The 23,539-nt window shown below is 41.7% G+C and overlaps 1 protein-coding gene across 2 annotated transcripts in view; it reads right to left on the bottom strand.

Annotated features, from left to right (window-relative positions):
- Abcd3 (ATP binding cassette subfamily D member 3) overlaps positions 1–15,113 on the bottom strand; it is a 53,108-nt gene extending 37,995 nt beyond the window's left edge. For both annotated transcript variants that reach the window (XM_041650448.1, XM_041650440.1), the window contains exon 1: positions 14,863–15,113. In XM_041650448.1, the coding sequence (XP_041506382.1) occupies positions 14,863–14,972 (110 nt within the window). In that variant the 5' untranslated portion in view covers positions 14,973–15,113. The remainder of the gene's footprint in view (positions 1–14,862) is intronic.
- Between the last annotated feature and the right edge of the window lie 8,426 nt (positions 15,114–23,539).

The following is a 23,539-nucleotide window of genomic DNA, read 5'->3' as shown; positions in this document are numbered from 1 at the left end:
AAATGCTAGCTTACTAGAATTATGAACAAATGCTGTGTCTGTGTGCTTATGTGTGTAAATTCCCATACATCATGCCTACTTTTTCCTATAAATCTTCCCACGGAATGGTGACGATTTACCTCCCCATTCTTGAATCAAAGCTTGGCCTGAGAGGGCCTGTGACTGAGCTTCCTTTTATCCCTGTACCCATCTAAGCTCCCAGACTATTAGATGGTGCTTCTTACACTCAGGACTGGTCCACCCACTAGTGAATCTCCTCTAGACACACTCTCATAGATAGCTCTGGACTCTGTATTCTATGCAGTTTCTCTCCCAGTCATGCTGACAATTGAGATTAGTCATCATACTAGAAAAACCTTTCCGCCTGTGTCCTCCCACACGCTGCTCCAAATCTACACCCTCAATCACATGAATAACCAAATCTAAACTAAACATCTCAAGGAAAGAATCTGTCATACTCATTTTACAAGTGAGGAGAGTGACCTGGACAGAGTAGTTCATGTTCATGATCTGATCACTAACCTGTGTTTACACAGTATCATTAACCTGGCTACAACCTGTTTTAACACCTATCCTTGTGCTTCTTCAATGAAACACAGAGAACGTTTTAAATCCTGTTTGCTGTGTAAGCAGTAGTCTGAGGAGAAGTTAGTGCAGATTGGCTTCCCGAAGTTGAGGATACAGCATATTTGGAATATGAAGTCTGTATCAGTGAACAGAAGGGGGAAAGCAAGTTTAGGGAGAACTCAAACAGACCCAGCAAAATTTCAGCCAGTCCGAAAGATGTTCTGTGGTGGTTTGAATGAGAAATGTCTCCTATAGTTAAGGGCATTTGAACACTTGGTCCCCAACTGTGGCACTATTTGAAAAGGTAACCTTGTTGGAGGAAGTATGTCACTGGGGGCAGGCTTTGAGAACTTAAGGCCTCACCCTGCCAGCAATTCATTCTGTTTCATGCTTGTCATTCTAAGTGCAAGCTCTCCACTCCCTGCTTGTGCCACCATATCTGGCACTTGCTGCCATATGCACCTCTAGAACAGTAAGCCCAAATATATTCTTCTATAAGTTCTCTTGGTCATAATGTTTTATCACAGCAGTAGAAACGCACTAAGATGCTCTCAGTAAGTACTGTCATACTCGCAGTAAGCTCTGTGATGAATTGAAATGTCTTTATACCTCGGCTTTGCTCAGGCTTACCCAAATGCATGCTGCTCTTGTTAAGTCATGACCTTGAGGTCTGTGTGCTTGAAGTAGAGTCTAAAGCATAGGCGGGGGGGGGGGGGGCTGCCTGGCTTATACATTCCTCAGAGGTAGTCAGTAAGTCACACTTTAAGGGGAATCTTTGTTGCACATCAAGTCTCTTGCCAGGGCCACATATACTTAACATTCTACTGTCAATGCCTCATTAAGTCAAACAATCTGTAGGCTTCATTTTCAGCATTAAGATATACAAGACCAAGCAAAGCTAGAATAACAAACCTAATAAGTGAAAAAATGTTTCATTTTTAAAAGTGCTTGAGTTGGGGCTGGAGAATTAGATCAGCAGTTAAGAGCACTGGCTACTCTTGCAAAGGACCCAGGTTTAGTTCCCAACAACCACATGGTGGCTCAAAACTGTAACTCCAATTCCAGGGATCTGGTGCCCTCTTCCAATTTCCATGGGCACAAAGCACACATGCAGTGCACTTATATACATGCAAGTAAAACATGTACACATAAAAAGTGAAAATACATAATTTGTTTTTAAAAAAGCAGCACCTAAGGTTATTATTGTTCTTAAGTGTATTATAGGATTGTTTAAAACACACTGCAAACAATAGAACTGTTTCAATGGCTCAGCAGTTGAAAGCATTTACTGCTTTGAGAGGGCCCAGGTTCTCAGAGCCCTCATCAGACGGCTCACAACAACCTACAACTCCACTTCCAGGGAATCTGATGCTCTCTGCCCTCCCCATTTACCTGCACAGACATGGCACACATGAACTCACATAGGCACACACACATCAATGAAAATGAATAAATAAATTAAATACTGTTTTAGGGTTACAATGAGATACATCTAATATCTAGTAGGATTGTTATTACCAGAAAAACAAAAGATAACAATGATGGTAAAGATGTACAGAAGAGGTAACTCTTATATAGCTAGCAAGAATGTAAATAAGGTCATTAAAAAGAAAACACAGATTCCACAAAAAATTAAAAAAGAATTATCACCATATGATCCAGCAATTCTACTTATTGATATTTAACCAAGGAAATGGAATTAGGATCTTGAAATAGTACCTGTACTCTGGTTTCACTGCCCAATAGACTCTCCCCAAGCCTGTACTATCACGTTCACAGTCAATCAGCTCTCCCCATGCCTGAACTGTCAAGTCAACCACCAAACAGATCTCCTGGTGCCTCTCTCTACTATCATGTCCATTGCCAGTCGGCTCCCCTTTTCTGTACTCTCTAGTCCTCCACCAATCGGCTCTCCCCTTTTCTGTACTCTCTAGTCCTCCACCAATCGGCTCTCCCCTTTTCTGTACTCTCCAGTCCTCCACCAATCGGCTCTCCACCAATCGGCTCTCCCCTTTTCTGTACTCTCCAGTCCTCCACCAATCGGCTCTCCACCAATCGGCTCTCCCCTTTTCTGTACTCTCTAGTCCTCCACCAATCGGCTCTCCCCTTTTCTGTACTCTCTAGTCCTCCACCAATCGGCTCTCCCCTTTTCTGTACTCTCCCGTCCTCCACCAATTGGCTCTCCCCATTACTTTCCTCCTATAAGTCCCCCACAGCACCCTCAGCTTGGATCACATACCTTATAAATACCCTCAGTTGGCCCAAACACACAAGGCACAGAAAAAACTGTCAACCTTAAGCAATAAAAATCCATGAGCTAGTTCTTTAGAAAATAAAGCAAGAATACAGGCCACATAAGGCTGTGCTTGTCTTTAATCCCAAGACCATGGAGACTGCAGCAAGACCAGGAGGCCAGCCAGGGGTACATAGTGCCTCTCTCGAAATTAAGAAAATAAGAGGAATACAAAAGCACACACACACACACACACACACACACACAATTTAATTTAAAATAGGAAGTCTTTGTCTCTGGATTTCTTACAAAGTTACTCAAAAATTTGGATGAAATGAGTTACTTCCTAGAAAAACATAATCTTCCAAAATCCATTACCTAATCAGGAGGGGAATGAAGAAGGGGAAAATTAAATGGATTGAAAAGCTGGGAAACTCTTGTCAAACACTATCTCCTACTCATCCCAAGAAAAAGTACTTCGCCCAAAACACTTTCAAGGCAACTCCCAAAGAACGGATAGGCTCATGTTTTAAGTAACTGAGCACTCACTATAAAGCACTATTTGCTGCATGTAAAGTGTCACTACTAAAACCTAACAAAACCAGGTTGTTCTCACTCCTATCAGTAGTTTTTTTTTTTAATTTCACATCATAAGAATGTATAGCTTGTAATTAAAACTTTAAACAGAGTTTTCAGAACAAAGTCCAAATTCTATAGCAGCTCAGGGCTCGGCTCCCGCCCAGCCAGGCTCATCAGTCACTAAGCACAGACTCTATATGCTGAAGGTAAGCTAACGTCAGTACTGTGAAATTACAAGGATCTGACCATCTCCAACTTAACAGTGCTAACTTCACATGCGCTCACACAGCAGTGTCTTTACGTTACTGCTGCTGCTGAAAAGAAGTCCTCTTAGGCAAGAGTCAACACACACCTATAATCCCAGGCTGAGGCAGGAAATTAGGAGCTTCAGGCCAACCTGAGCTACGCAATGAGAACCTATTTCAAAAAAGCAATCAAGGGTGGAAACAAGGCTCAGCTGTTAAGAGAACTTGCTGGTCTCGGGGAGGACCTGGTACCCACACGCCCACTCATGATCATCTGTGACTTGACTTCTTGAAATGAAGGTCAGACTGGTCCTTCCTCGCCTACTGTGCTTATGACAAAGTGATTAATTATACCTCCCTTCAGTCTTAAACTGCACCAATCAGGATAATAAACTGTCCAGCACTTCTATCTTAAAAGTCTTCGTCCATTTTCCTCCCCTCCAACAGAGAATGTCAGGCATCTGCTGCCTCCATTCACAATGGGTACGGTGCATTTGCTGCTCATCAGCACAAGAACAGGGCCTGTCTTGCTCATCTCCAAACCACTGAGGCCCAACACATGGTAGATACTTGTGAAACGTATTTTGTCTTCTCCTTTAAATTTAGTTTCAGACTAAGACTTTTGGAATCTGCCTAAGAAGAAAAGAAAAAGAATCTAAGTGACCAGATGTGGTAGTGGCAAACCCTGGGGAAACTTCAGGAAACATGCCAGAGTCAAGGCAGCAAGTTGGTGGGGACAGGTGAGTGAGTAGCTTCTTTCAACAAGACATCAGTTTTTCTTGAGACACACAGGGCATGACTGTTTTTAAAAAGCACTGTTTCAGAATAAAGCTCAACAAACCACTGTAACCTCCACATTCCCTTCCTCCCACCGCCTAGCATTTGCCCGAGTAATTAAGCTGTTTTATCTCGTTGTGAAGAAGCATTTTTATAGAACCTTAATAATGCTTACTGTTATTCTTTATTATGGTTAAGAAATTGCTCCCTCCACCCTTCTCAGGGACTCACTGACTCTGAGAACAAAAAATGTTTCATTTTGCTGGACATGAGTTGGGAGCTAATGGTTTCTAATACTTCCCTTCCTTAAATATTTCTCTGAGTTTGTGCTCCTTTCTCCCTCTCGTTTCCAAATTGAGTTAATTCTCAACTCTAATCTGTTTCTGCTGTCATTTCTAATAATTTTCCTGGCTTTTCTTCCTATTTACATAGCTCCTGCCTTTGTTAGGCTTTTATTATGTCTGACTTAGGATAATCACTTTATATACTCTAGTATGTCGTGAGGGTGAGATTTTTTTAAGTATTGTCCCCACTCCTGAACACAACTACCAGTTCTTCCTCACATAGCCACTAACCTCTGCACTTCTCATGTGTTTGCGTCTGTTATAAGCACTATATGTATTTTAGCTCATGACGGTGACATTAATTCCATTTTTGTAGGCAGGAAAACAAGGTACAAAGCGATTATATAAATTGCCCAAAGTCACACAGCTAACACATGGTGTCACTGGGATTCTGACCCAGGAATCCCCTCCAAAGCTGTACCTGCACATAGCTAGAATCTGAACGCGTGTCTCTAAAATGAGTATCTTTTTTTGTTATCACACTAGGAAAAGCTGTTTTTTTCCTCAGTGTACTCTACCTTCTTATTGAAATAAATTGTTTTGTTCATGGTGCTCATGGTTATGACTCACCTCCAACCCCCTTTAAATCACCTTCACACCAAGTCCTGTTCAATTTTAAGCCTCAGTTTAGATTTCGCATGTTTCTGGAATAAAGGCTCGGTATTTCAGAGCACTCTGCTTGGGTCTAACATGTGTCTAATTTTACAGTTCTATCAGTATTTAAAACCTCAGCATCCTTTGAGAAGTTGATTTATATCTACCTGCTAATCTCAGGTCAGCCTGCTTCCTCCAAATCTTAGTCTGTAATGAGGAAAATAGATGATTCTATTACAATTTCTTATTTTCCTACGCTTATGATATACTGAAGAACAGTAAGAACACTGAATTTAGCGTCTTCCACATCAGCGGACATACAATACTTTTACAAACAAGAAAAAGGCATGCATAATAAACAACCTAAATACATCAGTTGTCTTTTGCAACTTAATTTTAGAAGCTAAAATGTGAAAATGGATGCTATAATATGAAAAAGGTAGATTTAAGAATCAATGAAACAATGTAACTGTGATAAATGACACACGTTTTCTTTTCTTTTTTAGTATTCAAATTTAAGGTGCACTAGTTTTTTCTTGTTCAAAAATGTTTAATATTTGAAATAATGAAAAATTAAAAGAGTAATTTTAAAACTATTTCTTGGGTCTAGTGCTATTCACTACATTAAAATAAAGAATTACTCTTTCTTTAGAGATACCATGTTGCTTAGTTCACACGGCTGGTTAAGTTTCATAAACATTTAAAAAATGAGAACACATATTGAGCAGCATATAAACACAATACACTATCTAAACTATAATATACTATGATGCCAATCTGTTCTACATAGTGCATAATTTGTTAATGCCAACAGACCTGAAATATTAAGAAAGAGCTGGTAGCACATGTCTGCAGTCTCAGCACCTGAGAAATAGGGAGGCAGGAAATTCAAAAATTAAGGTCATCCTTGGTTACATAGCTGAGTTCAAAGCCAGCTTGGGTTACATAAGATCTTGTCTCAAAAATGTGTGAATAAATAATAAGTATATTAAATTGTGGTCTGAAAAAAACCCACCACTATGCATCGAGATTATTTACAAATGGAGTAAATCATACTGTCCACTTTAATGTCTGCCTTATGCAACAGTACAATGCTGAGATGTCTACACCTATTTATAGGCATCATGCTAGCTGGGGATGCTCTGATGAGCTTCATTTTCAATGTATATTTTATTTGGTTGCATTCACTCAGGTCTGCTACACTGTTAAAAGGATAAAAACGTTATTTTAAAAAAAAATACAAAGACATAGTAGCACATGTCAGTAATCCCAAAATTTAGGAGATAAAGACAAGAGGATCAGGAGCTCAAAGTCATCCTCAGCTACATAAAGTTCAAGACTAGCCTGGACTACACAAGACCCTGTCTCAAAATATTATAGCATTAACAAGACAAACAAAACATTCATAGTCATTCCTAACAAGACCGGTAAAAATGCCCTAATGTGCGTTACAGTTTCCACTGATGAACAAAGCGAACATAACCTATGTATTGTGTCCTTATGTTTACCTCTTGACACATACATCTACAACAAAAGGGACTTTAATAAGAATGTCCTGATTTTTATAACCAAGAACCTAATGCCCTTGTACACAGTTTAAACAACAACCATTAGGAATATTTCTTAGAATGAGCCTCTCCACCGACACAATTCCAAATCAGACCAAATCAGACTGAATAAAAGATGTCCATGTTTAATGCAATGCTCCCGGGTGGCACCAGGAAAGCATGAAGAGGGAAAAAGAAGGGGAGACCACGTGTTCATTCTCTGGGGGCAGTTTAAGTAGCCTGTGAGAGTGGTCTTGACCTTCCCCAAGCCTATGGGGAGGGGTTATCATTTGGTGGGCCTTCCTGACCCTCCCTGGAGAGGGGATCATTGTTTGGCAGGCTTTCTTGGAGGTGGAGTTTGAACTAAGGCAACTCCTAGGGGAGAGGGCTAGAAATGGAGTTCCTGCCCAGTATTCCAAAGATGCATGTCAGGGGACTGGGATAAGGCTCCCAACTATAATATTCCAGACTCTTTGTATAAAGGGGTATTAGGGAGCTAGGTGATGCTTTTGACCAAACACTAACGATTCTTAAAATTCTTCAAAAGAAATTACATTTTGAATAAAATTGAATTTAATTTGCTACGTGTATATATAACTGCAAAGAAAATGTAATCTTTTTTTCCACATGATTCCATTGTGTATTCTTCTCCAAAAGATTAGAGATGGAGGATAATCATCAGGTCCTAGATGAGGGGATCCTGAGAAAGCATTACAATGTATTTCTCTAAAGGTACAGTATGGCCTGAGAATTTAGAAGGGTGTAGCAAATTCTAGGGTTAAGCATGAGCTCACCTGCTAGATTAAGGCCAATCTGGTGACTGAAGGGGTGGTGGCAACTCTAAGCTGTTCACCATGCTACATAGCGCTTAGTGTTAGACTAGATCAGGGGTTCTCTCCCTCTTCTATGTAAAAGAACCACTGGCTCTATGGCAGCATCCTGACAGCTCCATGGCCAAAACAGAAAGACCCTTCCCTCTGGCTCCACTAGAAATATGCTAAAAGAGAACTCTACTCAGTGCGGATGAGACAGACAATGGCAGGTCTGTTACCAGAAGGTGCTAATAAGTTACAGGTAAGAACCAGAACAAGTCTCAAAGGGTATCTATTAACAAAATACTTACTCTAATCTGATTCTTTTAATTTACTAGGAAAATATGCAGAAAGAATACCAATTAATAATAAAGACACAAACAGTTTTAGAGGAGAGACACACAAGAACCAGCAACAACCAATACCCAAGATTCAGAAATAACAGTAACAGCAAAGGAACAACTTGAAGAGAGGAAGTCAGCAAAGAACATGTGACTGTAATAAAAATGAATGCAATTTCATGCTATTTCAACAAAAGCTCATAGTCTACAAAGTAGGTCATAGTTCTGTTGTGCACCCCTGAGACCACACTTGAATACTGTGAGTCTAAACTACCTCTTTATCAGGTGGAGAAGTACAGAGTATCCCACTTAGATGGCAACTGGAAACATGTAAGACTGAAACTATGACTCTGAAACCAATGTAATACTCTAAAAGTAAAGAGATCTACCAACTTAAAATCTATTTAAGAACATTTTCATTGACACATCTACAGCATTTTCAGGAAGCCTCAATAGTTTCTGAGAAGCTAACAAAGGAATAGTTTGTTGCCCTTTAATTTTCTTTTAGCAGGCATAATGATGGCTTTTGAGTTGAGCACTGAATCAAGATGTTTTCTTATTCAATATTCACATAACCGATGGCTTAAATAAATACTATTATCCTATTCTTCTAAGACTCAGAAAGGGTAGGGAAATTGACAAGAAGCCATAGAGCTAAGGCATGGCTAACTAACCTCCAAACCCTTACCTGACCTCAAAGATCATGTCCTTTAACTATATCAAGCTACTTCACAATCAAAATGCTGCTGCTAAATGAAAATAAACAAAACCTCACTGTTGTCGATCTATAAAACACGTGTAAACTAACTTTTCAACATTGTTTTGAACCTCTAGAAGAGAAAAATATCCCTCAATAATGATAAATTAAACTAACACTCATTCATAGCATTACATGAATTCACAGCATTACATTTGCATGAATCATTTTAAAAAGTCATGTCAATTTGCATAGTTCAGAATGTTCACATCCCTTCCATCATGATAAAGACATCCATAGACTTTCACTTATGAATCCAATTTCTGAAATTTAGTCCCAAAGAAATTATTCAGCAGAGATATAAATATTCACTAAAAAAAAACACACTATCCATAAAAATCCACAGGCATGGATCAGTGATAGGACCCCTGTTAGTACAAGCAAGGCTCTAGATTCCATCTCCAGAACTACAAGAAAAAAAAATGTTTCACAGGCAGTCAAAATATACAACATGTAAGAGTAAAATAAAAAGAATAAAGTCATGCAAACTACAGTTATAAGGGCCATAACAAAAAACAGAATTTATGTCTTAAATGAAAACTGCAAAACATTATAACTGCAAAAAGGCATATAAGTACATAGTAGGCAAAAATAAAACAAATGTTTATTATATTTATGGTCATATGAGTAATTTTCAGTTTTTAATTATCTTTAATATTTCCACTCTTTAACTGCCAAAAGTTGGTTTTTAAAAATCGTAAATTAATGCTATCGTTTATATTGTTTCTGAAGGCTTAAGAGGTCTAGTTCCTAAAGAGATAGATAACATGCTTAAGACAACATACACATTTATAACAAGAAAACTGTTATTTAACTTAGCAGTAGCCATGCCCTAAGAAATCAGCATCTCACAGGTAAGAACCACTGAACAATATTTTCCAAGTACACCATGCCAGGCACAGTTCTACCTGCCAGAGTTATACCAACGAACAAATCAGATGAAAACTTCTTCCTCTGTGGAGCTTAACTACGTACATCCCAGCAGCACAGATACACAGGTACAATAAACAGCACATCTGATAATAGTAAGTGCTAAGGAGGAAAGTATAGCTAGGAAGGGACATAGAACATGTACACACAAAGGATGTTTTTAATCGTATGGCAACAGGTCTATCATCTAAACGATCAATGACTGAAAGAGGGGAAGATACAAACAATGTGACATCACTGCAAACAACATCCCAGGCAGGGAGAAGAGCAAGTGAAGAGGCATTGAGCCGGAAGCTAAGGAACCAAGACCTGAGAGCTGTAATGAACTGGACAACCCTTACCCAGTGGCCCGGGCAGATCACAGGCACACTTCTCACAACTCTGCTCTGGCCTGAACTGCACCAACTGGGTTCAGTACACAGCTGCTGATGCTGACATACCCTTTTCTTAATGAGTTTCCTTAAGTATCCCCTTTTAATCTAGAAAGCCAAATAGGGTTAATTCTAAGGATGCCATTCAGATCCAGTTCCTCACATGGCTCATGCTTATACAAAACCCTCAGAGAACTTGTGAAACGAAGAAACATGAAAGCAGCCCCCAGCTTGATTTAAAGAGGACAGGCAGATATAAGGAAAGGACAAATTAAGTTTGCAGGAAAGTTACCAGGACTTAGAGACAGGAGTGTATTCAATGCTAAAGCCAAGGCCTGGCAACAGGCCCTAAGACTCGGACTGGGAAAACAGCAAAGAAATTTCTAGCAGTGGGAAAACATAAGAAATAATTTAAGGAAAAGAATCTTAAGATGTTAACTAAGCTCAGATACAACCTTTGCTACTAATTTTCTAACAGAACTCTTCTATAAATAGCACTGTGGGGACCTGCTTAGTGTAGAGAAAGCAACATAGATATGAGACAGCCTCAAAAGATGAGTGAGTGGGATCTAAAATAGAGCGGAAGCAAAGAAGATGGGAGTAAGAGAAATACAGGTTGCCTGGAACTCTGCAGAAATATCTGGGGAGGAAGTTGTGGCCCACCACTTCTAGACTAAGACTTTAAAGGGACAAAAGATGAAGGTGTACTCGACACACCCAGCTAGATAACAGCCAGTGAGGCAGAGTACACCAGGCAAGGCACTTAAATGTGAGGTTAAAAGCTGGGTGACCATCACAGAGATCGTCAAGAGCAGCTAAATACTTCACATCAAAGTGACCCTTCTCTAGCTCTTTAAGTGTGTTAAAGAACTGGAGAACAAGGAGACAGAAAACTTGTAGATAAGACTGGTCACAGGGATAAGGTCCAAGGGCAGGACTGAGGGTAGCCTGCTCAGAGAACAGTGCAGAAACTGGCCTATTTGGACCAGAGTACCAACTGGCAGGCGAGACCACAACAAGACTAGCCAGGTAAGATGAGACTGGACGGAGGAAAGCTCTGAAACCTCGGATGAGAAATCTGAACTTTACTTCACAAGCACTGTGGGAAGGGAAATTGCTTTCTTCTGCTTTAATGGTTTAATTATTTAGCATAGTAAAATACTGTGGTAACATAGACTGGTCCCATTCCCTGCACTGGAACTAGCCTACTGATTTCCCACTGTTCAGATCATATTATAGACTTTTGGGTACACTCATGACTTCTATGATGATAAGACCTCTATTTCCTTCTCCAACGCCTGTCAACTGTTCTGAAAAGTTCTTCCACAGTTCTGCATCACTTATTCCCTCCGTAACACTTCTTTGAGTGTCTATCCCGGGACATACCCAAATGAGGGATTTAAATATGACTCAAAGTCTCCCTGGCTCACTTGCCTACCATGCACTAGGCCTAGGTATGCTTCCCAGTACAGCAAAAAACAAGAGTTAAGTAAATTGGAAAAACAAGCATGACTCAGTCCAAAGTCTCAAGAAATTCAGAGTTGCCGGGCGATGGTGGCGCACGCCTTTAATCCCAGCACTCGGGAGGCAGAGGCAGGCGGATCTCTGTGAGTTCGAGACCAGCCTGGTCTACAGAGCTAGTTCCAGGACAGGCTCCAAAGCCACAGAGAAACCCTGTCTCGAAAAACCAAAAAAAAAAAAAAAAAAGAAATTCAGAGTCTTGGTTTCTGCTTATGCAGAAGCCAAGAAAAGAGACCAGAACAAAACCTAAGCAGTGAGTGCTAGCAAAGAGAAATAGGACAGTGTCAGAAAAGCGAAGGATAGCTCTATTACCTGGGGTTAGGAAATCCAGAAAACACCTAGCAGAAAGTTTTTTTACTGAGCCAACTTTTGAAGAAAAATATCTAAGACAGTGGGGGAAGTGGTTGAGACAGCATAGATCATAATCAGACTACAAGTTAATTGTACATGGCTGAATAAGTACAAAACGAAAACAAGGACCAAATCACTAACACGGGTGAGCCAGGACAGTACAGTGGCCGTACATGCCAGCGTGTCACCTGACACTTTTAACACTTTATGCGAAGTCTATTTTCCCCAACAAGAATATAAGCTCCTTAAGACGGCTGACACTTTTTTTACATGTTACACATATGTAGCACAGAAATACAACATTCTAAACAAGCAATTCCTTCTGACTTTTGCCAATTGTTTGGAGAATTGAAGGAGTCAATTGTTTAAGGAAGAGTAAAGTAGGGTAAAGTTAGCAAATAGTGGTAGGAAATAATTAGAAAGAAATACAAAGGAACTTTCTGGGGAGATGATGTTCTACTTTGTAAGATAGGAATATAATACAAATGTGTCTATTTGGTTGAAAAAAGTGTAACTAAGAATTGCACGTTTTAATGAACGTATGTTTTACCTTAAAATCTATAAAAAGGGCAGGAAAAAAATAAATATGGATGAAACCATATGGGTAAAGTTAAAAGGGGATCATTATTCTACTTACTCTGTATATTATGTAAAAAATTCCATTATAAAAGAGTGTGCATGTGTGACTTAATAAGATGATAAAATTACATTAACAGAATTTTAAAACAGAATTTTATCCACTATAATATTCAGAATAATGTTGCAACATAACTCCTGAAGTGGTTTTACTAGCTCTGTTACCTATCCAATTCCAAAAGAATATATATTCTAAGAGAAACCTACTATTCACAAGACAGATAAAAAGGACTAGAAACCACTTATCCCTTAGTTAAGCACCAGATATTAAGATAATCAGCTGTTACCAAACACATCCAAAGACCAGTATAATAGGACAGAATATTCTAACCTCCAAACTGTGAAACCAAAGGTAGAGACTGAAAGACAAACATAAAATCATGGAAGCACACAATATCTAATTTATATATTAATATATATATGATCAGATACATATACATATCACTAAGAATGATATGTGTGTGAATGGTGTATATATGTCATTCTTAGTGGTTTTTGCTAAGTTCAATCATTTTATCTCAGTTTATGTCTCATATTTATCTGCTCATAATATGCATTTTCATCCCTCAAAACATTAATGCCTAAAACAAAGATTTCACTGCTCACCCCAATATGAAAGATTAGCAACTCTATTTTGTTCATTAAATTACCAGTTGCATAATTCCATCATCAGAAAGTTCACAAAATTTCTCAAAAAGAATTTTGGAAATGGCAGATGAATAGTTTCGATTATTTAGGAAAAGAAATTGTACTACACTATGTCGTCACTATTGCTACTATTTCCCATTAGATTATGTTTAAAACTCCCTGTACTCAATAATCTAAAGCATTATGAATCAGCTGAGCGTTGGCTGGGGCTGTGTGACTGGAAAGGGACATGAAGGGGTTTCGAGGGTGCTTCTTGATCTGGGCACTGATTACACAGGTGCGTTCCACTTGCACATGTCTTACAAGCCTGACACTTAGCCTGTGTGTTATCTAGTAAAGAGAACTGTGTTGAAATAGTCAGAAAGGTTAGTAGTCAAATTCCCTTCCTACTAAAATATCTGTCTGTTCTATGCACTGAAACGCTTCTCTGCAAAAATAAAAAAAAGTACTTCAAAGCATTTAATATTTTCTATTGCCATATCCCCAAATAGCCGATAACTTCTAATTGCAAATGGGAGTTCAGAAAGGTCACAATCTAGCGGGAAAATTTCCTCCTCCCCCCAAAAAAAATTTAAAAAGGCAAATAATTAGTGAATGACGGTGATGTGTGTCATTATTTTGTAAAGCTGATTTAGGAAGAAGCACAATGCTGCAGGCAACAGGCAAGTCAAAACAGACAGAAGGACAAAAACTACTTTATGGAAAGGGTACTAGAACTCCGCTCTAGTGTTTTGGGCCAAATTCCAAATAGTTCAAGCATATCCAAAGCAGGTGACAATAGTACCTGCCCAGGGGGTTGATGAGATAAAACGCATGGAAGCATTATTCTAAGATTGGATATTAAATAGCCAAAGACTAGCAAGAACGCTTAGGAAGTCGAAGTCGCCTTTTCTCAACCACTTGCGGAAATCCATTGGGCGACAAGAAATAAAATTGTGCCTGTAATCCCACCACCAGAACCCAATTCTCTTCTTCTTCCCTCATCTCCCAAAAGTTCAAAGTAAACCTGTACGTCCTCTGCAGGCAGGAAGCAGTACGGTACTAACAAGTGATCGTCACCTAAAACACACTTTCACCTTTCACCTATAAAGCCGGGGGAGGAAACTTTGTCCTCCACACACCTCGCAGCCAATTCAGCTTTTTCCAAAGAAATGTCAGGGAGTTCGCTGGCCAGTTCGGAGAGCAGGGACCCCTTTGAAAGAAAATCGTGCCAAGTAGCCCCAGAACACCCCCCTAGGAACGCCCTGGCGACTCTGCACCTCCCCTACTCCGGAGTCCAGCCAAAGCTGGTCCCAGGGACATAGCCAAGAGCGTCCACCGAACAAATCCTTAGCGCTCTCGGTGGCGATGAGATGGCAAAACCAGGACGCACCCAGAAAGTTGGCATACAGGAGGGAGGCGGCGAGGGGGCGCGGGGACACGGCGCGCCCTCTTCCCTCCCACAGTCCGGCGACAGCGCGGCTGCCACCGGGCCGAGGGCCGCGGGGCTCGGGGATTGCTGGCCTCGCTCCGCGGACACCCGCGCCGCTCGGGCCCGGGAGGAAAGGGCAAGGCGCGCGCCCGGAGCCCCCGCTCGGGCCCGGGAAGGCGACGCGGCTGCGAGCCTCACCCGTGCTGGCCGAGCGCGCGGCGCCGCTTGTGGAGCAGGCAGAGCAGCAGGAAGGCGGCCCCCGCCAGCGAGGAGTTCCGCGCCGTCAAGTACTTGCTGAAGGCCGCCATGGCACCGGCAGGGCGAGCGAGCCGCGGGATAGGGGACACGCCGGCAACCGCCTCAGTGCAGGAAGCGCGGGGGAGACTGGGAGGCTAGCTCGGCGCCGAGAGAGGGCGGGGCCGGCCGCGCGGGAACGCCCCCTGGCGCGCGCCGCCGCGCCGAGCCCCCCGCGGACTTTGGCTTCGCCGACGGGCGCGCGCGCGGGCGGACGCGGGGAGGTCGGCCCCCGGGGCACGCTCTGCGCACGCGCGGACCCCCGCGGACTCGCCGGAAACGCGGCGGGCAGCGGCTGCCTGTCCTCGGCGCTGGTCCCGGGCTCCCACTGCTCAGTTCTTGTGAGCTCCGCGTGCACACGCCCTGGCTTTCACAAGACCTGGGAGAGCGGGCCAGGCCTGCGCCGCCGACTCAGCGTGCCCGGCCCCTCTGCCATCCCCTGGACGAGTCGGTGCCACCCTCTTAAAGAAGCCGGAGAAGGAGGGGACCGGCCCCTTCGCGGAGCACTAGCAAGGCTGGAGGCGTGGTCATCATTTGCCACTTAGCGAGTGAGGGGAGACCCGGGAAGAAAGACTGCAGATCAAATACCTTATTCCAAGCCTTCGTGGGTTATGATCCCTGGAGTTCTGTAAGATCAGTTTAGGAGAACGGGCCTACCGTTCTATTTTTTTTAAAAAAAAAAGAATATGTAGTAGAAAAAAAATCTCAGAATTCAAGTCAAAAAGGAGTTTTAAGGAAAAAATTATTTTTTTTGTTGATCTGGTCAAGGAATGGCAATTAAAATGTATATTTATCTTAGGTCTGGTCAAAGAAAGTTTAAGAAACGCTGTTCTTTGCAAAGGGACATTCAGAAATAACAATCGTGCGTTGTCTTAATGCTGGCCTTACTCCCAGAAGCAGAAGGGCTTCACAGACTACAGCATTCTTCTTCTGCCCCAACCCTATCATGCAGGATTTGTTATCCCTAGCCTTCAGTCTATCCCATGCACAGTAACTTAATGAATGGCTGTTTTCAGTCAAGGAAACAAGTGTCGGCCATAAAGGAAGCTTATAAAGCCTCACACAGTACATACACCTTTAAAAGTTGCCTACACGTTAAAGTAGCCCAATGAAACAATGGTGCCCTAGGTATTTTCTCTGTGTGAGTGGGTGGTTGTTTAAAAAGTTATGAGAATGGCAAAGACCAGAGACAGTGGCGTGTGCTGTGTACAGGTGCTCGATCAGTCAAAATCTAAATTACACGAAAGTAGAGCCTCTACCAAACTCTCCACATGCCATCGTGTATTTCCCATTACCCTGGGAATTATTTAAGTAATTAGGTATGCCCGGTGCAGAAAAAGCTTGTATGAACAATCAATCCCTTATTCTCCAGAGGCTGGTACAGAAGAAAAACATGAAGGAAAATATGGATGAGTTAAATGCCACGTTGGGAAAGTGACCTAGGTGCTATGAGATACCAATAAGAAAACTCAGAATTTTTCCAGAACTTTTAATTAAGGTTTGACAAAAAAAAAAAAATGATTCCATAGTTACACCCTAAGGCCAAAGGAGCCTCCTAGCCTGTGGGAAGGGGGTGGTGCTAGTTCACTGGGAAAGCATTGGGAACCTGGGGAGAAAGATGAGTTTGAGTTTGTAATAATGAAAGAAGTGTTTCCAAAATTAATTGAAAAAATCATCTATGAGAAAATAGATTTCAAAATATTCAAAAAAAGAACAAAAAAGATAAGAATAATTCACAAACAAGATGGTCTACAAAATACCCTTGCTCAAGAAACATAGAAGAGTCTTAAGGGGGAGGGAGGGAGGAAAGCAGGAAAATTATACAAGCTGCAATGTTTTCTAGTTGTTGATGTGCCCATCTGATAAAAACCACTGAGGGCTAGTCCAACAAAGTTAGCTTTACCAAGCTGATGCAAAAAAAAGGAACACTGCACAGCAGGACTGTGGTCCTGATCCCCCCAAAAAAGGATGAAGTAATTTCTACCCTTAGTATAAAATCTAAATGAAGTAATGCTTGAGAGGCTCAAAGCAAACCAGATCTACTCCCAATATAAAACCTGAGTTGAAAAGTAGACTCCAGCACCCGTTTCTTTGGAAACATACATTTTCCATCAGCACAAGCGTCAACCCCTTGTCTCCAAATGCTGCCGTTTTAGTGTGGGTTTCAATCGCTTCAATGAAACACTATGACCAAAGAGCAAGTTGAGGAAAGGGTTTATATTGCACGGTAATCCTTCATTGAAGGAAGTCAGGTTAGGACCAGAAACAGGCAGGAACCTGGAGCAGGAGCTGATGCAGAGGCCATGGAAGAGTGCTGCTTACTGGCTTGCTCACTCCTGGCTTTTTCAGCCTGCTTCGTTATAGAACCCCGGAAACCAGTCCAGGGATGGCGCCACCCATGATGGGCTGGGTCCTCTGCCATCAATCATTAATTAAGAAAATGCCTTACAGGGATGCCCTTATGGTTCTTATGGAGGCATTTTGACAATTAAGTGTCCCACCTCAATGACTTTAGCTTGTGTCAAACTGACATAAGATTATCCAGCACCCACTTCTCTCAGTCAATCTCAGGTCATTTAAATCTTCCAGGCAAGAAGGTGTTTCTCTCCTTAGTGATGTGATCTCAGAACCCGATGTTTAGGACTTTAGAGGGGAAATACTCTTCAGCACTATATCATTTGATACCTTTTTTCGGATTCACATTTCACTATGCCATAAATATAAGAAAGAGAAAATAGAAGTTTATTAAGCACTCTCCTGGAGACCTGAGCTTTCAAGAATTTGGGCTACTGCAAATGGGCCATAGGGGACGTACAGGGTTGGAGAATCAAGAAAGCCTCCTGAAAAACATGCTACAGTCAACTCTCACGATTGTGTCCTGAGCATTGCCTCATGGTGTCTTCATCGTTGTCTCTCCTTTACGTCAGAGCTGGTCCAAAGGCTAGCCTGATGGTATGTGACTCTCGACTGAGATCCCAGTGTGCATCATGACTTTTGCCTTGATATCCTGTTTTCCATAGAGCAGTGGTTCTCAGCCTGTGGGTCATGACCCCTCAGGGTCCCCTAGCAGATATTTACATTATGATTCATAACAGTAGTAAAGTTACAGTTATGAAGTAGCAGTGAAATAAGTTTATGGTTGGGGGTTGCCACAACATGAGGAACTGTATTAAAGGGTTACAACATTAGAAAGGTTGAAACCACTGCTCTAGAGGAAGCCAACTCCCATGGAGAATTCTCTGGGAGCCCCAGAGAAGCCAGCACCAGCGTGACAGTCACTTGAGAAACAGACCTCTCCCTGCAGTCAAACCTTCAGAAAACTCTAATCTCGTGAATGATTTCATCCTACAACTCAACTAAGATGCTCCCAAACTCCTGACTCACAGAAGCTGGGAAATTATTCATGCTTTCTGTGTTTAAGACGCTAAATTTGGAGTGTGATCTTTTTGCAACTGATTGATTTGGGTCAACCCTTTTATGAAAAAAAAAACAACTGGGACATTTAGAAGAGATAATGGGATCAAAGTCGCAGGAACAAGAATCAAGCAGATGGGGGAAGACTGTGAAGGCCAAGTTGAAGGAGGGGTGTGGACCGAGGGGAAAAGTTGAAATGTTAATATAGATTGGTGGAAGGCATAAGTGCCCAGTTCAAAGGTGTGATTTAGTCTGCATGCAAGGATAAGTGTTGTGTACCTCATGTGGAAGTTTAGGGAAAGAGTAGGGCCTTGGCTTTGCTTTAGGGTAGAGAACATGTTTCTGGAGCGTGAAGGGTAGACTGAAGGAGGGCACACAAGCCGAGAGACCAGTTTACACCCTTGGGTGAACACATCCATCGAGGTGAAAAGGTACGGAATGGGAACTGAGTCAAGGCAGCACCAAGCAAACAGCAAGAGAAGCATTCTGTGTGTTTTTTTTGGTCTGGGGGTAGGTGATGCTGTTAATTAGCAGGAAGAAAGCTTTTTAATCAGCTGTGCTATCTCCTGGTTGACAGGATAATATTTACTCATAGGCACAGAAGTGGCGCACACTTGTTATACAGGAGAATGGGATGCAAAGGCACAAACCCCTTACTGTTTTCTCATCACCAGGATAAACTCCAGGATCCTCAACACCCACACGAAGCCAGTTGCAAGAGAAGCTCTGCCTACTTTTCCCGACCTCCCACCACTGCAGGAAGTAAGAGGACACACCAGTTGCTTTCTCCCTGGATCCTCCTGCCTTAGATACCAGATACTTCCTCCCCTGATATCCCTATTTCCAACTCAGTTCATCCCACAAGATAAAGGGCCCTTTTCCAGCTTCCGGTGGGATCCTTTCAGTCAACCCAAGCTTCAATTTCAAGTTTTGACAAAAAGTCATGAAGCCCTCCACCAACGAAGGGGAGGATGCCTAGAACCTGTTCTCCAAATAGGAGAATGGGAAGAAGAAAATGTTTAATTGATATCTCAAGAAGTTATCTTGTGAGTCATGCATTGAGAACACACCTAAAAGTCAATAAAACAGCCCTGCCCTATTGTGATTAGCAATGTGAACAAGACGACAATTACAAAAGAAATGTAACCAAAGCTGTGCTGGGTCAGATTCACATCAGACTGTACGTGAATCTGCAAGAGGAAGAAACAAATCCGGGCTAGGGACTTGCGAAGAGACAAGTGCAGGCTGCCAGATGTTCGCTGTAATCTTTGCCTTACTTTCTCTTCACCGTGCCTGCCTTTGCATGTTCAGTTTCTTTCACTTGTGATCTAGGTCAGATGCAGAGCAAGCTGAAGTTAGTCTTTGTGTTCAATCCAGCAACCCAGTGTCCAGGCACCTGTCTGTATGATCCGATCAAACACTCCTTACAGACAGATATCGCTCATCACTCAGCTTGACTAACTCTTCAGTTCAACATCACCATCCTCTTTTGAAGGCCCAGATTGCTAGAGTGAACCCACCTATGGTTGAATTCTTCCCTGAGCCAGGTCAGGTCTCCTTCCTAGAAACAGAACCTGGCACAGTACCCTCCTCAGGCTGAAATCCTGCTCTGCCATCTTCATTAGACATGGCCCCACCATCTGATGCCCATGTTCTCCACCACTACTCACCAGGATGGAAAATTGCATAATTGGAGACAGAGTCTCATATAGTTTAGGCTGGCCTTTAACTCACTGTGTAGCTGGGAATGACCTTGAACCTCTGACCCTCCTGCTTCTAAATACTGGAATTACAGGCTTGCTCACCGCGCTCAATGCAGTGCTGAGGATCAACCAGGGCTTTTTGAATGTTAAGAAAACACTTAGCTATGTCCCCAGCCTAGAAAAAATAAATAATGACGCAAGGTAGTTTTAAAGTAAAGTTCAACAAAATCCCAGTGCACTCTTGATTATTTTCACTTTTATAATTTTTCAAAAGTGTAAAACCATAGTTTCGCCAATTACATGTTATAGCAATATGTTTGAGATAAGAAACATATAAATTGACTTACATTGTAATATGTATATACATTAACTCATACCAAACTGTCTGCTTTATCTAGGTTATGAAATGTGTTAAAGACCTATTAGTGGTTACTGTCCTGAGGGAGAAAAGACAGAACTCCACAGCAGAATCAGAAGGCAAGGAACACCTGAGGATGAGTGTGGTAGCAGAGCTGGTAGCAGCTCACAGTCTTGTTATATTTTGATTCAGGTGCTATATTACTGATTTATAAAGTTAAAGAAATCCAGTGAGCCATGACTTTCATCATGACTAAAAACTCAAGCCAGTCATGATGGCCTGTGCCTGTATCTCAGCACTCAGGAGTCAAGAAGAGCTCCACAAGTTCAAGGCCAGCCTGGTCTCCAGAGCTGGTTCAAGCCAACCATGGTTGTACAGCAAGATCTTGCCTGAAAAACAAAAAAGAACAAGAACAATAGAGTAAACTTATATGCAATAGAAAACTGATAAATATAATACCTCAATGTTATATTTTGTGAAAAGTTATCTTCAGCAACGCCATGTAGCAAACGACTCTCTGGAAGGAACTATTTCCAATGTAGAGTGCAGATAAAGGGTTAACATCCCTAATTTTAAAAGAACTTATTTAAGTAAAAAGACAAAAATGTCTACAGAAAATTGGTCAAATGACAAGGCCGATTTACAAAAAGGATATCAAAATGGTCTTTACACATGTTGAAATATATTCAACCTCACTCAAGGAAAAGACTTGTAAGCTATGTAAAATGTGTAAAAAATAAAGTCACCCATAGTACAGTTCATCTTGCACCCACAACACTGGCAAACATTCTAAAGCTTATTAACATGCCTCTCAGACATTGTTGGTACTGACAGAAAGAAAAATAAAGGAAAACGGGCAATCTATAGGCAAATACAACTCAAGTTAGTGTTACCGCTGTAGGGCAGATGGCTGTCTCACGCCTCTAAATGCATCGTGCAGAGGAGCTGGAGATGGAGGCTTCTATACAGGGTTCCAGGCTAGAAAACAAAACGGGAATTATTTGTGAAAAACTATCAGAACTTAAATGGGAACATGTTGTTGAAAAGGGAAGCCCATACTAGTCAAAACTTCCAATGTCAGAAAAGGCAAAGAGTGGAAATGTCTCAGAGTAAGGCTAAAGAGAGGTGACAGCTAAAAGTAATAGTTGACTCTGAATTGAAGTCTGATTTGAAATGAGCATGGGGACATTAATGAGTTGATAACAAGCAAAATTGAAATACTACTAATAGATCAGAGACTTATTACATCAATATTAAATTTACTAAAATTGGCAATTTCTTTAATTGTATTATAAGATTCATATTCTAATTAAACATACATGAAACTGTTCCTTTATATAGGAGTCAATTTTTTTTTTTTCCAAACAGGGTTTCTCTGTGTAGCCTCTGCAGTCCTGGAACTCTCTCTGTAGATCAGGCTGGCCTCTGCAGCTCCGCCTACCTCTGCCTCCCAAGTGCTGAGATTAAAGGCAAGGCATGTGCCACCACTGCCTGACAAAAGGGCTATATATAATTGAAGAGTAAATGTCTCCAAATAGTTCAGTGGATAGAAGCACACATGTATAAAAAGGAAGCATACACACAAATATGACAAAGCAAAATGATCATTTAACCAAGAATATGTTTTGTGCTGTTTTAGTTTTTGCAGCTTTCAGTAAATCATAAAAAATTTCAAGATAGACTTGTTAGAAAACTAAAAGAGAGAAAATTTAAAGAGTTATTGAAGAATGTCTTTAACAGCTATATCGGTCCGAGTTCTCTAGAAGAACATAGCTCACTGAATAAAAAAATACATATTGGAATTTATTAAACTGACTCACACTGGGACTTCACTGTGAAGTCCAACAATAGCAGTGTACACACTAGAGAGGCTTAGAGAACCCCGTAGATACTCAGTCCAAGAGGCTCAACAGTCCCTAGCTGGCACCGAAGGCCTGCACACACCCAGAGAGCTGCCGGCCATCAGTCCACACTGGACAGCTTAAGGAACTGGGTTCCAACATCAGCAAATTACAGATACACTTACCAGCCAGGAGCAGAAGCAGGCAGTTTATATTGCTGTTGCCCTCGGTTACTCCCTAGAGGTGGAAGGTAAGTCCCTGTTGCTAATGACACCATGCACTTCAGAAACTGGACCCAGAGACCTGAACTGAATGCCCCTTTCCTGAGGAACAGCTTTCATAGGATCAGAAAATCACATAAGCTTCCAAAGGAGGGAAGCAACTGACAGTCCTGTGGCCAGGTTGGTTGTGGACCAACCTATGAACCACGTTAACAACAACCATGGCACAATACCGCTAGCAGTGAGGTGGTAGCACACACACCTTGGTGGTAACCAATCACTCCTAATTGGATTTAAGACCTGACCATCGAGAGGAATACTGCGCCTGGTACTACAAACCTAGCTAACACCTCAGCAACAGTGAAATAGCGGTTATTAGGGGGAAAATCTGCGTCACTGAGTTACTAAGCCGGCATAATCCCTAATGATGACCTACAGACATTTGTCCTGATATCCACAAATAAGTATAATATGCGTGCATGCAATAGCCATTGATGAAGAAAAGAGGCCCTGACTTTGAAGGGAGCAGGGGGCGGGTATGCAAGAGTTTGGAGGGAGGAAAGGAAAGGGAAAGATGTTGATAAAAATAAACAAAAATAAAACCAAAAAGTGAGTTATTTAAAAAAAAAAAGCCGGCAGCAGCAAAAGCAAAATTGTTTGTCCACCAGACGTCTTTGGGTCTGTATTGCCCCCGGAAGGAGCTGTGGGCTCTCAGGGCGGGTCTTCTCCTCAGTGAGTCCTTCCAAGAAAACTACCACAGACTCATCCAGAGATATTCCTCTGAAGTCACTCCAGGTCCAACCAAGTTGACAACCCAGATTAGCCATCACGGCAGTTTTATTCAGAACAGTCTAAAATGAGCAACACCGCAGTGTCCGTTAACAAGAGAGCGAGCACTTTGTTGTTCAGCTACACAACTGCAAGGTGATTTGGTGGCCGAAGCAAAAGACCTCACAAAATTAGAGCGTGATAGAAGTCAGAAAGTGGTTTCTTTGAGAAAGGAGTAAAATCCTCTGAAAACTGGCATGACAGAACTTTCTGGAG

Source organism: Microtus oregoni, unplaced genomic scaffold (assembly GCF_018167655.1).
Source record: "Microtus oregoni isolate MIOR12 unplaced genomic scaffold, Mior012 000000F_ref0000247, whole genome shotgun sequence".
NCBI lineage: Eukaryota > Metazoa > Chordata > Mammalia > Rodentia > Cricetidae > Microtus > Microtus oregoni.
The sequence above is the reverse complement of the archived record's forward strand: the minus strand, read 5'-3'. Positions and strand labels throughout refer to the sequence as shown.